This window comes from Rhinolophus ferrumequinum, chromosome 9 (assembly GCF_004115265.2).
Source record: "Rhinolophus ferrumequinum isolate MPI-CBG mRhiFer1 chromosome 9, mRhiFer1_v1.p, whole genome shotgun sequence".
Taxonomy (NCBI): Eukaryota; Metazoa; Chordata; class Mammalia; order Chiroptera; family Rhinolophidae; genus Rhinolophus; species Rhinolophus ferrumequinum.
Genome location: NC_046292.1, coordinates 84,079,145 through 84,094,951, shown reverse-complemented (window position 1 = coordinate 84,094,951; position 15,807 = coordinate 84,079,145). Strand labels below are relative to the sequence as shown.

Below are 15,807 nucleotides of genomic sequence, written 5' to 3'. Positions count from 1 at the left end.
GTCTTACATAGACTTAACCAAGTATTAAAACTGAAATGGAGTCGTGAACCTTTTATTTTGTAAAATTATATTTTTACTCTGTAGAGCCATCTTTCACATTTATAATAACACAGCATTTTTCCTGCCCACCTCAGAAAAGGTACTGAATGTGATCGATACTTACAAACTATAAACCATACCCATGTCATTATTGTTTCCCTTGAATTAACATGTGGAAAATCACTACTGCTTTTTTTCACCATGAAATAATGTTGTGCTCTTGCATTTCAGACTTGACTTTTACTCACACATAATGCTAGATTTGATTATGCCCATTACCAAATACCAGGCAGAATTTAGAAAAATAGGGTTAGCTGCCAGGATACTGGAAAGCTTTTCAGAGTGTTTCCCTGGAAGATGCTTAGTTCAGCCTAACATGTTTATTCCACCACTACCCTAAATGCTATATTTTATTTTTTAAATCAAGACAAAAACTTGACACATTAATTTTCATGACACATTATAGTATATTGCATATGAATCACAATAAATAAGTAAACAAATAAATAAATACTCCTTAGAGCATCAATTGCTAATTGAACAAGCTAAGTGTACAAATTGTTTGTCATTAAAATTCAGAGGAAAACCTAGTTGTCTGCAACTGATTAGGAACAAGTACATCACATACAATAAATATTAAGAAATGTCCAGGAGAACACTTCTTGGTAGCTAAATAGTAAAATGAAATTATTGTATTTCTCATTCAATACTTACTTGAAAAACAATATATTGTTTCCCTGGATTTCCCCTGTGATTAAATTTGTTTAAAATATGCACTTAATTGATTAGTTTTATTGCTGACTGAATAATTCTCAGACCTAAGTCATTTCATAATGTCTTTCCTACAAGCTTTCCAATGTCAATGGGATATGAAAAGTCATCACAAATATTTTTACGGTAGCTTTATATACCTATGCAACTAAATCACCCTATGATAATAAAAATATTTCATCATTTGCAGGATCCTTGGAATGCCATCCTCTCAACTGACTCCAAGAGTCTATGTATGTCTCCTTCAATCCACCGCTGCTCTTTTGGTTTTGTTCCTCATAATCTCATCATGCTTTGAGGTGTCCTGCTGCCTCAGTTGCCTTAGACTGGAAATGTCAGCTGTAGCATCCTTCTGAGATGGTTACAGAACCAGCCTATCCCATGTGGATTGATTAGTGTAGACTAATAAATAGTCACATTCATGACCAGATTTCATGTGCTTCTTTCTACCTTCGTCATGAGACCTCAGCCAAGTGCGAAGTTATCCTACAAGTACTGCTGGAAGTCCTTAGTGCGTAACTTTCTTAAGCTCACCTAGGTGAGCCTACCTAGGGTAACTTACCTAGGCTGTTGCTCCCTATAGTTTCAGGTGTGACTCTGTTATTGCTGATATCACTGTCACTACTGCTAAATAAAGGTGGCCCTCATGAGTGGTTTTCTCGTCAGTTTCACATTGGGTCCATGGTAAATAAAGGGTACTGCTCCAGCTGAGCTCTGTAACACTTCCTGTCCCACAAAAACTGCGCGCGCACCTACACACACACACACACACACACACACACACACACACACACTGCTTTTGCAAACTGAAAAGGCAAACTCTTAATCCCTCCCTGGTCTATTCTGTCTGGAGAGAATAAAAGGATCCCAAGTAGGTATTCTTGGGGCTGCAAAGTGTCACAAAGTTTGCTAAGAGAGTTCTTTCACTATGCACATGAGAGTTTGTTTTCTTTTCTGTCTTTCGTTTTTAATCCAAGATGCATATCTACTCTCACGATTGGTAGGTTTGATGAGTTTTCACATAGTATTCTCTGTACCAGAAAATTCCCCGCCCAGTTCCCATGATGAACTCTTAGTAAGAGCACTTTTAGTCTCTTTTTGTAATCTAGATTCTTTTGTCATCCCACATTCACCACCACCACAAGACCCTGTAACGTTGGGACAAGAAGAACTCACCCCAGTTCGCGTATAAATTAATAGCTACAGATGAAAAGCTTAATAGAAGGGACTCACCTGACAACACTCAGCCCGTCCGAGACCTCCCCCATCTCCATTTAAACACCTTCACTTTTATAAGTATCAGTTCACCCTTAGAATAGCAATAAAAAGTAAGACTAGGTAACAGTCTCAACAAATATATAAAACGAGTCATAAGAAAAGGAAAACATTGACTGCCAGGCACCTGGACACATTAATTCTCACCACAACTATAAGAGGTTCAAATTACTTAGCTCTATTTTACACAGAGGTTCAGTTCATATAAATATCGAAACCAAGGATGAAAGCTGTGAGTTCTAATACCAAACTGGAAGCTTTTTTTCTGCATATAATGTTGCCTTGGGTGTTATAGGCACTTCCCAAAACAGTGAAGGTAAAGAATATGATATCCATTGGCCCAAGAAGAGGCCTTAGAATCTTTTCTCTCTGCCGTGTCCCTACCATTTCATGAACACCTACTTTGTGCTGGATTCTTTATGGATGGCTCATCTCATGCTCTTACAATGCACTGATGTAGGTATCACTTCTCCAATTTACAAATGAGGAAACCGAGGTAGGTAAAGTCAAGTGACTTACCTACGATCCCACGTTACACATGCCAAAGCCAGAACTCGAACGGAGTTCTGACTACAAAGCTCAGCCTCCTTCCCCCATGTCAATCTGCCCACATGTTTTTCAATCAGTACATGATTTCTCAGTTATTAAGTCAGTTCAGGTGAAATTTCTCATAATTTAAGACATATCGATTAGGAGAGGAAATCTCCAAGAGAATCATAAATTTTGTTGTCAGAAGGGAATAATGGTCACATTTGTGAAAAATTTAAATTCTCATGAATGCTTTTACATTGTACTGATACCGACACATTGTAAAATGTCACCTTGAGTTCTGCTCTAACTGGGTTCCTTGTCCCCAACATGGCCCTTCTCACGTTAGACACAGCACAGCACCTGAGCTTTCTGCTCCTCAGTTTACCTCTTACAGAATGAGGATATGAGGATATAAAAAGTATCAGCCACATATCCTAAAGGAATCCATGCACCCATTCTTGAAAGCATGAGGTAAATTGAAATGCATACAATGGCACCACATGACACACAAAAACGGAAATGTTGAACTGTTAATGTATCAGACCATCTAAAAATAACTGTGAAAAGGCAGAGCCATGCATCCCTGTTCGTCTCTGTCTCTTTTAAGAGCCCTGTCTCGATAAAGTTGCAAGGCATGTTAATATCGATGAGGAGGTAAAACGTAGCTCATAGGATTCTCCCCCTTTGGAGCTGTATTAGTTGTCTACTGCTGCAATAACAAATTACCATAAAACTAGTGGCTTAAAACAGTAGACATGTATTGTCTCACAGTTATGAAGGCCACAGATTTGATTCAGGTGTTGTCAGGGTTGATACCTCATGAGGCCCTAGGGGAGAATGCATCCTGCCTTTCTCCTGAAGCAATCCTTGGCAATCCTTTGCTGGTCGAGGCATCACTTCCATCTTTGCTTCCGTCTTCACATGGCACTCTCCAGTGTGTCTGGGCTTCAAATCTCCCTTTCTCCCTTCCCTTATAAGAACACTTACCATTGGATTTAGGGTCCATCTCACATTTAGGATGATTTCACCTGGAGATCCTTAGCTTAATTACATCTACAAAGATTCTATTTCCAAATAAGGTCACAGTCACCAGTACCAGTGGTTAGGTTTCAGATGTATCCTTTTCAGATGTATCCACAATTCAACCCACTCTAGGAGCCACCCAGGTGATAGGGCCACTTACTTGAGAAAGCTCAAAATAAATGTTAACTTAATGTGCCCAGGGTAGTCTAAGTGGCACAAATGAAGAAAATAAACTCCATTGTGGAGTGTCCACACTCCAAATTAGAGAATACCTCCGCAGTCTAAGCTAGTCCCCTCACTTCTGAAATACAAAACAACACTTCCACTTGTGACCTGTTATTATAAAAGACTTCATTGAAAACAGTCTGTTTCACTCAGTGATATTTTGTCCTCTTTAGCCTGAATTCGCCCACCTATCACAAAAAAAAAAAAATCACACATACACATGCACGTGCATGCCCCCACACACACACACACCCCTAGAGCTAAACATGTGGGATTCTCGTACTTTTATTTGAGATAGATGAGATGACCACATAGAAGAACATTCCTGCATATTCCTCTCTTTGATGCATCTGAGCACATAATGCTACATTACACATAAATAGACACTACAGATGAAGAAAACAGAAAAGGAGTCTCTGAAGCCAACACCATCCATGAGTTAAAGACTCCCTTTTGTGGCACGAATCACAACCGTTTAAATGTACAAATTCAGTTGCTTAAATGGCGACTTCACAAATACCAGATTATTCACCTATCAATACAATACTTATGCAAACAGGTCCCAGTAGTTTCATTATGTTTTCCAAGTAAGTGTACGCTGGTTTCAGGTTTTATTACAGAGACTTTATAATATGCTAGAAATTAGTACTATAACACAAAATTAAAACCAGATGAATTGAAACAAAATTGTTCAAAGGTCAGGATTGCTACTAATAAGCAGTATAAGTTCTGCATGGTAAAATGTATATGAAAAATAAGGGCAAAGACTCGGGCAAGTCATGAATCGTGTTCTAGGAAGGGCATTGTTGGTGAGTAAAAAACCAGTAGGCCATGTGTAAGGCTGACATTTCAACCCACTATTTTAAAAAAGATTATGAGGTGGCTCCGTGGTGCAATGGATAGCGCATTGGACTTCTAAAAAAGATTATGTTACATTTCTTGATATATATTTTAATGCTGACCTGTTGTAATGAAGAACCTCCAAGCAGAATTTTGTCTTTCAGAGCATATCGTTCAAACTCCTCGCTGTAAGCTGAAGTGGCTTCACCATCCTCTCTGTGGAGCTCGAAACTCTTACTGGAACTCATCATCTGCTCTTCAGGACCCACAGGCTCCTTCCGGAGGTGCTCATCTATTTCCCCCAAGAAGATCACATGGCATCCCACTTACTCTTTGTCGTGTTAATGTTGGCTAAACACACAACAATCTAAGTATTTTCTCTCTTACAAGGGACAAAGTTTGGTTTTTCATAATCTACAGTGGAGCAAATGATTCTCTGTTTAACGTGCTGGGAAATCACTAAAGCCTAGAACAAGTCTGAAGATTAAAACAACCACGACCCAAAACCTTTCTTCATACTGTCATGTTCACAAAGTGAGCGAAGTACGAGCGTGCATTAAAGCCTTTTTCCACTTACCGAACAGATCCTGGAGTACAGATACTGTGCTTCTCTGTGCGTTACTATTACACGTTGTTTACTTTGCCATCTTACTACTCACTTGCTGTGTTGCTGAAACCAGCTTGGGAGATTAATAGGTTTAGGAGAAGCCAGGGCTCTTAGGTTCATTTCCCAAGTGAGGATCCCGAGAACAGTCCCTGAGCTCTGCACGCACAGAGGCACTTTATTTGGGCTGCCTTGTTTATTTGCATAGAAATGCCAGCATTTATATAATTGGTATGTGTGCTTTAATTCTCTCTGTGTCATCTGAAACCAGTATCATCTACAAAATGTATCTATTCATCTAGTTCGATGCATGCTGTAAATATAAAATAATCCTCTCTCCTCCAGTCTTTAAAAAAATACTGAAAGGTAAATTGTGGAATTTTCCATGCTTCCAATGTTAGAATTTTAACAAGAACCTTGATAGTTTTAACCAATGGAAGACAGCTCTTTTTCAGGAGGGAAACAAGGTGGGTACTGGAAAAAGTACCAGGCTGTGGTATCTAGAGGATGGCTGGCCTTCCTTCTTTGTTCACTGGGACACTTTATTACCTTGTATAAGTTTTTGAACTTTCTAGGTCTCAGTTATAGTCTCATATATAAAATCTCTGGTAAGGTGCTTGACTAGTCTTTAAATTCTATATGACTTTTGTAAACCCATATATGATTTTTAAGAAGAGATATTAGGTGCTACCTGTAAGTGAGCTCTTTGTGGGTTCAAGGGATCCAAGCTGCAAAGAGTTGTCAGAATGGAAGGGACATAATAGGTGTAAAAGTGCATTACTCAATGTCTAGCACAAAAAAAGTAATTAAATGTATTTTTGCTGACTCAGAAGTTAGACTAAGCATACAGAGACCTGAGTGATTTAAACAACACCATTGTGATGTTTAATTTTATGTGTCAGTTTGACTAGGCTACGGTGGCCAGTTATTTGTTCAAACACCAGGCTAGATGTTGCCATGAAGGTAATTTTTAGATGTGATTAACATTTAAATCGGTAGGCTCTGAGCAAAGCAGATTATTCTTCATAAGGTGTGTGGGCCTCATCCAATCAGTTGAAGGACTGAAGAGTAATGACTGAAGTTTCCAGAAAAAGAAGGCCTTCAGTCTCAGGACTATAACATAGGAAATCTGGCCTGAGTTCTTGACTTGCTGATCTGCCCTGTGGATTTTAGACTCAAGAATGTAACATTAACTCTTACCTGTTTCTATCCTGCTGCCCTGCAGATTTTAGATTCAAGACTGCAATTTCAACTCCCACTGGAATTTCATATCAGCTTCTAACCTGAATCTCCAGCCTTCTAGTCTTCCCTAAGTATTTCACACTTGTCAGCCCCCATAAATGCGTGAGCCGATTTCCTAAAATAAATCTCACTCTCTTTATATTGGTTCTATTGGATTATGCTTCTCTGGAGAATCCTGACTAATATATCATTTGAATAAGTATCCCTCAAAATGAGGCATCAAGCTAGCTTGAAAAATAAGTTTGCTTGGTTTATAGAGACATAAAGAAATAAAATGTTGGCTATACAAACCTATAACTAAAAAGTAAAGGGATGTTGGTAAGAAAGGCAGAAATAAAATTTTTAGGAGACGCTATTTGGTAAATAGAGATTTAAAAAAATGGAAACTAAACTATAGGGTTGTTATGAAGATTAAATAAGTTAATATTTATATTATTTAGGACAGTGCCAGGCACCTAGTAAGCACTTAATAAATGTTTAGCTAGTATTAATATTTTCAACACCATGATCAATTATCCTCATTATTCTATGTGTGTAATTATCATGTCTGCTCATGTAATAATTAATAATTTATTCCCCATAACTACTCCATTGTGACAGGTATTATATGTCCATTTGACAAAAATGGCAAAGAAAGGTTAAGAAATTAAAAGCTAAGATACACTCTTTTTAAAAAGTGGCATACAGCCTTGTGCCATTGTAGGATCCTACAATAGTAAGTCTGTTAAATCATTTTTGCTATTTAGGATTATAAATTCTATGCAATTATAGGAAATTGGGCCATAATTACTTTTCCCCCAACCTTAGCTGTATTTAAATATTTGCAACCATCAAAAATACACATAGGTCATTAATGAATGGATATATTTAGAAAAGACAGATTAGCATCTGCAAAAAAAAAAAAACCATCTCAATGAATTTACAACTAATGGTAACATAAAAAATTGAAAATAATTGGTCTCTTGCCTTTGTCTCCTCCACGTCCACTCTCGTCAAACAGCCTCATTAATCGATCACAGAGAATACTGTTATCAACCTGTGGAGGTGCTAAAAGAACAGATTTATGATAACTTTCTCATTTGTTAATGTATAGGTATGCAAATGTAAATATGAAAACAAATTATTAATCATCATGGTTATTTAGGTATTTTATAGCTCATAGAATAGAATTTGTTCTATTTAACGTGCAGCCTTGCTCTGGGAAAAAAGTACTTTTGCAAATCAATGAAAATTGGAACAATAATTTTTAAATGTATATTGCAGGGTATTGACATCAGGATACTTCTCCAATAAAAAGGATCTTATAATCAATGATTATGACATCTACTACACAAGAATCATTTCAGAACAAACCATTATGTTTTGTCAAATCATATAATGGAGTATATGGTGTTGATCAAAATGAATGAGTGTTTTCCATTAACTACTCTCTATATATCATTTTTTACACATATATGGAAAAACCAGTGAACTTAGGTGGTCATAGATTCTTTTATATATGCTATTGCAACATAATAGAAAATGCAAGGGCTACTTAGTTCATTTGTGAATTTGAAGAAACAAGATTGTGTCATTACAAACAAACACAATAACATAATCATGAAAACATGGTTCTGGAAGATGGTTTAAAGGGTCATCTAAGTGGATCTCCTGCCTACAATCAAACATAAACGATGCCAAGGTGGACGACTACCTCAGTCTTAGAATATGCATACATACATCAGATAGATGCATTCCCCTTCCTATAGGAGGCAAGTGAACTAACTGAACTGTGGTGGCACTTTTACTTTGGTGGTTTTAATATGTAATAATAACACATACACCTATTATTTATCACTTTATACTCCATGGGTGACCCAACTCTGAAGATGGTAGTTAATTCTGCAACTCATTTGAAACTCCCTCAGCAAGTGTTCTAGAAGAGCCTTCTGTAATCTTCATTCTCCAAGTTAGATGCTCCTGAAAATTCTAGGTCCTCCATTCTGATATATTTTAAACACCAGTGTGGGAAAAATCCAATGTAACTTATACTCATGGACTTGGAATGACTAAAGAGGAAAGCCTACATTGCTAGAGCCAGATGGAATGTTTGCAAATATAACATAAAAAGGTCTTTGAAGTTAGTAGTTTCTGCTCATCGAATTCTGCAGATGACCTTTTCAAGTATCATTTGACTTGCAAATGTTCTTTCCCTGCCGAGAGCCAACAGAGTCCACCTAGCACCCCACATTTTGGGCAAAAGGAAGAGAAGCCATTCCTGGAAGACATTTTGCAGATTGTGCATTGGGGAAGAATGAAATTTTTTTCCAGCATGGCCTGGATCTATATAACTCTTAGTGGGAACAGCTACCAAACTAATAAAGCTGATATATGGGCTCATAAAAGAATCTTATTTGGAAGTTAAAATCGAGCAATAGCAGATGCATAGATGGGCAGTTCTCCACGGATGTAATAAAAGCCCCTATATCAGGACTTGATAATCCTCAAGGACCAATGAGGGTCACAGACAAGAATAACGAACATACACTTAGGATGTCAAAACAAACAGACAGACAAGAGGTAAATGGGATTAATATAGTGATGCTATCTTTAGAAGAGAGGCATCATGTCATAGGTTTGGTATCGGTGAAACCTATGTTGAAATCCCAGACGCACCACTTATTAGCTCTGTAATCTCGGAACAGCTTTTTAGAGCCCCTGAGCTTTAATCTCCTTGCCCCTCAAAATGAGATGTTTGGAAGTGTTAACAGAATAACATTCATAAAGCAGCTAGCTCCATTTTCTCAGGTCAACTCTGTTCTATGCCAACAGCTGTGCTGGTATGTAGTAGGCATCCTGCAAAGGGTCACCACTCCATTTGGTTGCTTATTGTTAACTCCTTAGTAATTGTATGAAGTGCATGATTTTTCAATAGTTCAGGTTCTGTCATCCTGAACTCATACTTTTGTTTTCATTGTGAAATAATGAGTTACAGACAGCTTTGTGGGGATTGTATAAGAGGAACCTGAATGAGAGAGACCTAACCGACAATTGCTGTAGAGGTTCTGATTCCTTAAGGATGCAGACCTGGTGAGCAGCCCCCTTCAATGATGCCCTTTGAGGACCCTGGAGGGTAAAACAGGTTACATAGCACAGAAACTGAAGGTAAGACAATGTGCCCTTCAAACTCAAATTCAACAATTCCAATTAACCTGCTTCCTTTCCCCTTCAGAAGTGGTCTTCCATGGGAAGGGTGGTGAAAGCCAATAGGGCAAACACAACTTCTGAGGAAAAAAAGAACAGATAATACCAAAGATAGAGTCTGAATTCTACTCCATGCTTGCCAGGTCTCCGTGGTATTAGAAAAAATATTAAATCTTTCTAAGCTTGTGTCTTCATCTTCACAATGGTAATAGCAATGGCTAGTTTGGAGGGTTTTGTGTTGGCTGGTCAAAATTACTGTATCCAGCTCAAGACACTCCTTGAGCACTCAGTAAATAATAATAATTAATGTTTACAGAAAGCTTACCATGTGCTGGATACTACATTTAGCACTTGAAGTTCATTTACTCATTTATACCTTAACTCAATAAGTATTTCTCAAGTCAGCTACTGTTCCGCGCTGACTGCTGTGCTAGGCTCTAAGAGTTCATCAGTGAACAAGGTAAACAAAATCTCTGCCCTCTTGGTGTTTAGGAGATGGTCTAATAGGGGAGAAATACAGTTCTCGGATAACCTCACTAACAAACAGTGTGCTGACCATTGTGACCAGGTTATTAAAGTAGGTATACAGGGAAACATCACCCAGGTTAGTCAGGGGAGTTGCAAATTGTCATTTAAGGCAAACTTCAAGCAGAGAGGGCATCGGCCACAAGAAGAGAGAAAGGAGGCTGTCCCAGCACTTGTAAGCATTCAGTGTCCAAAGGGGCTCCATGCATATGAGGACCAAAAAGAAATCCAGTGTGACTAGAGCACGCTTAGCAAGTGGAGAGGACCTGAGATGAGGAAGGACAGCATCTTGGTGTTGACCCTGAAAGTGATAGGAAACAGTGAGAAGCCTTTAATAAGGGAGTGGCAAGATGCTCATGGAGAACCGATTAAAAGGGAGCAGGAGTGGATGTGGACAAAAGTGATTCATTCATTCCAGGTAGGAGCTGATGTTCATTTGGGATTGAGTAGGGGCAACAGAGATGACGCTGAGAGGCAGCAGGAAATGAGATTTCATGTATCTTGTGATTTCATGGTAGCAAATATATATGAAGCATCATATATGAGCCAAGTGCTATGCCAGATTCTAAAGACATTTAAGGTCTAGTGGGAAAGAAAGCTACTAAAGAAATAAGTCTAGCAATAAATATGTAACTACATAATAACTAGGATGCATGCCAAAGGAACCAAAACAGGGTATTAAGACAAAGAGCAGCAGAGGTAAGGTTGGTGATCGGGGAGAACACATTTAGTACGTCACATCAATAGGCCCTCACTATCCTATAAGGTATTATTATGAATTAATTAGTTATATATTATTAAATACAACATGTGATAGTTAATTTTATATGTACACTTGACTAGGCTGAACACTTATTTGGACAAACATCAGTCTAGATCATTGTAAAAGTAATTTTTAGGTGTGATTCACATTTAAATCAGTAAATTGAGTAAACCAGATTACTCTTCATAATGTAAGTGGGCCTCACCCAATCAGCTGAAGACTTTAAGAGAAAAGACTGAGGCTTCCCAAAGAAGAAATGATTCTCCTCAACACTGCAACTTAGAAATTATGCCTCCATCTCCAGTCTGTTGCCCTTCTGAATTCAGTCTCAAGACTGCAACATCAATGCTTACCTGAATTTCATAATTTCATATCAACTCTTACCTGAACCTCCAGCCTACAGATAAACTTGCCAGCCCTGACAATAACGAGTCAATTCCTTAAAATAAATCTATTTCTCTCTCTCTATATATATATACACACACACACACACACACACACACACACACACACACACACACACACATATATACACATACATACATACATACATGTAGAGAGAGATCTTATTTGTTCTCTTTCTTTGGAGAACACTGACTAATCCACAAGCTAGTATTATCTATATCAAATCATATATAAAATTGTAAAATACTAAAATGTTGCATGTCTACTACATAACAGCACTCACATCCATATTCCATGTTAAGTAAAAGGTATTTACCAGGAACCAATGGTAACAATTGTCCATTATTTTTAATCTCTGCTATATAAAAATTGACATAATATTATCCTTTCAGGATTTAGTGTAAAACAGAGCATAAGTTCCATTAAAAATTGAAATTTTTCTAACCTATGCTATTTCCCTTTATACCTTGACTTCCAGGAAGCTCAAAGTAAGAGTGAGTGCTTAATTGCAGTAATACTGTTGTCCTCTGTTTCTTATACATTTATTTCTTCTCTTTGTAGGTGTTCTCAGATTCTTCTTTCCTCTTTATTTGAACTTTTCTTTAACCATATGCATTTTATATTTCTATTATAAGCTACCTCAAATTATTCTGAAAGCAAGTAGAGTATAAATCATAAACAAATAAATATGAAAACAAAGCTGAACCAAACTGAAGATGGATGGGCCAAGCAGACCTTGGGGTGTCCCTCATATTGTGCCACACGAAATGCTGTGCATGCGTCTTTGCTCAGGCCAACCTCCTTGGGGCCCATCCCATCAGCCCTGCTGTTACATCCCTGTGTAGTCTTTAACCCTGTGCCATAGAGAATGTGGAAGGATATCTTGTGCTAATTAGCCTATTCCTCTGAATTGGGTGACTGCACAGGTTTGAGTACATAAAACAAAAAGAAAAGACATGAGTTGCAGACTTCAAATTGAATGGTGAGCAAATGTGAAGAGAGATGCCTGCTGTAAAATGTGAGACCCCAACTTAACCACAGAAGTTATGCAATAACTGCTGACTACGAAAGGGTGACCAGCAATATTTTGTTTTATGAAACTTACTTGTCCATAGTTAGAGCCATTTTCCATTCATTCAACATAGTTGGTTAAGTCAATTTTAGTCCTCACATTATAAAAACTCCACCACATATAACTGCCCTACAGATACACTTATACTGTGATCTTGAAGAAATTGAAACCAATTTCAACTGATAATTCAATTGATACTCTTCTCTAGAATTCGTTGGTATTATCTCTTATCCCTAAAGTATGTTTGGGCCAAATAAAAAGTTGAAATTTTTGAGTTTTCAATTCACCCTGATTTTGAGCTACTGGTAAAGCTGGTCCTGAGAGGAAGTCCTTGCCTTATCTTGCACATATGTCCTTTGATGATATCTGTGGATTCTGCATCATTTAAAAATAGGTTTAGTTTATTGAAAACTGTCTTTTAAAATAATCTTTGTACTGTGCATGAGCCCTTTTATTTGTGAGGAGTTAACCCAATTTTTATTAAAAAGTGCAGAATCAATGACTGGTGCCCAGTGGTGGAACCTGATCTTCAGGATTGCGAATGACTCTGAGTAATATTCTATCTCATCAATAAACTTTATAAACCCTAGAGTATTTGGTAAACTATCAAATATGCATAGTGGTACACACGTAACGAACAATATTGACTTCTTACTTTACAACCGCAGCTAGACTCAAGATTATAGTAAAGGAAAGTATCATATCACTACATCTTTGTGGTTCAAAACTTACGTGGTGGTTCCATGACTTCAATGAAAGAAATTCAATAGTCACCATGCATGGAAATCTCATATGCTACATGAACGTTACTGAAGAATGCTCATTTTAAACTCAAAGAGCAGAGATGGCATTTGTAAAGTGATGACGCTCTTCATACAAATAACATGGGCGTCATAATGGCCTCCAACTGCTCACAGCAACATCAAATGAAAGCAAATACCTGCTTCTCCTTTCTGACCAGTTTGCTGTCCTTGATCAAAAATTACCTTCACTTCCCATCATGTTGTTAGTGGTTAAAATTTACCATTTAAATCGTAAGCTGCAAAATCTAAATGGAACTGCATGTGTGATCTTTGTCACCTCATTTTCATGAATGGAAAAGAATATTCTGACATAAAAATTACATATTTAATTCTAGCTCACCCTCTCTGCTGACCTCCATCCCACACTGCCTTGGGTTTATTTCCTCATCCATCGGTGGGTCAAAGTAATTTCTGCTGTATTCATTTCCTGTGGAAACTACATGAAGTAAGGGTCAGTGATTATTAGAAGCACATGAACCAAAATGTTAATTTTGAAATCGACACCAGTACAGAAGGGCCATTTTACCTACTTTATAAGCTTAATTTTTTTACAAGACTTCCAGGCCTCCCTTTTTTGTAATTATCATCTTGGAAAAGGTCAGAAAAGGTAATTCAAGAAACAAGTTCATGCTATCTTTCTGTTGCTAAAAAAATTAATGAGAAAATTATCAAATGTAAACTTTAAAATAATAATTTAAAAATTAAGCAAAATTATTTTTAGGACATACTTAAGAAATGGACATTGTTGGATTATAATTATGCTTAGAGTTCACCGATAACTCTATTTACTCACTTGTATATCATTCACTAAGTATATATCATGTTTCTGTGTCCAGAATTTTATAGTCTAAGTCAGTGTCTTAATTATGAGAAACTGTAGCAAAATTTCCATGTTGATAGTTGAACAAAAAGAAAGAAAGAGAAAAAGAAAGAAGAAGAAAGAGAAAGAGTGGAAGGGAGAAAGAGAGGGAGAGAAAGAGAGGAAGGGAGGGAGGAAAGAAGGGAGGAAAGTGAAAGAGGCCTGATTACAGGTCTTTTTATTATGCCAACTTAAGTAACATGAAGTGCAGGTACAAATGATTTACACTGAATTTTATTTAATACACATCAACAATCTCAACAACACAAACCAAAAATTCTCACTTTACATTTTCCACTTACTTTTGTCCTTATCACAATAACCAAACTGTAGCATCAAATATGGTCTTTATAATAGAGAAAAAGATCTGTTATCAATTTTCTGAATCTAGTTTTATATTTCCTGCAGACTGAGATGTATAGGCCTGTTACTTGTAATTTGCATTCAGTAAAATGTAACCTACTCTGATGATAATTCACGTAGCCTCAAATACTGCAAAAGTAATAAAGCAATGTAAACTGAAAACAATAATTTTGAAAGTATTGCTTACAGAAAAGGGTTAATGTATACCAGGTATACTGTGATACTCCACAGTATATTTGTTTTAGGATCAAAAATAATCCAAACAGCAGCTCCTTCTCCAAGACTAAATGGAATTTTGATATGAACCTACGTTTAATTTATATTTCTGGACTGGCACATTTTTGCTGTCAGTCTCTGTTCTATCAATGTAGTAAGTACAAGAACTGAAAATCTGCTTTTCCTTGAGGTCTCAATAAAGAAAAAATAAATGAGTTTCATTTTTGTTACTTTATCTGTCAACAACTACTAGGCTGGTATGAATCTTGGCAGTATGTAATCAAAGTCTTATGTACTGCAATAACACAGCTATTCTACCTCATTCACTGTAATTGTTTTTTTCCCCCTCTACCACAAAGCACTGTGATACTCTAAGTGCAGTCTTCCATATGCTGGAAAAATAATTTACCTATATTAAAACAAAACTGGTAGTGTATTCCTTATTATAGTGCCATAGCAGTGTCAGTCAACTATTGATACCATATCCTAGAAACTCCCCTAATCAATACAAAACTCGAATTCTTTGTCCACTGAAATGACTTACTAGTAAATAATGCTAAGTAAATTGAGACCGTAGAGAATGAAACAAAGTTAAGTCATTTTTAACCAAAAGTCTGGAGAAGTTTATTTAGTTTCTAGGGTTTCAAACCATTTTCATCCGTGTTGTCAGTTGAGGAATTAGGGTCTTGCCCAGCTGTGCAAGGAGGCCTGCATACGGGGAACCTTCCAGACTGTCTCCCCTCAGGGCTCGATGCTTCTGTACACAAGTGGGAGATGGGTTCCTCAAAGATCTGCGTATGGTCTCAAAAATCTATGCAAATTGTTCCTTCCATATTCAGTATGGGTTGAGACACACATGTAAGTTATAAATGCCACTCCTGGAGTGATTTACTTTGTATTTCATATTCTGGGATAGAGCAAATGGCACTTTACAAGTAAGAATTATGAGAGATCTTAAGCAAAGAAGCAATCCTTGACACACAACATTGATTCCCTTTAAACGTCCCCAAATTCCACATCACATTACATATGTATGTAATTCATATATTTTTATAATTTATATGTATT

The 15,807-nt window shown here is 37.1% G+C and overlaps 1 protein-coding gene across 1 annotated transcript in view; it reads right to left on the bottom strand.

The window, feature by feature from the left end:
• The window catches only part of LOC117027123 (uncharacterized), a 252,524-nt gene that overhangs the window by 213,229 nt on the left and 23,488 nt on the right, over positions 1-15,807 (bottom strand). Inside the window, 3 exon segments of the mRNA XM_033114510.1 lie at positions 4,827-4,996; positions 7,517-7,597; positions 13,642-13,728. Of these exon segments, the coding sequence (XP_032970401.1) occupies positions 4,827-4,996; positions 7,517-7,597; positions 13,642-13,728 (338 nt within the window).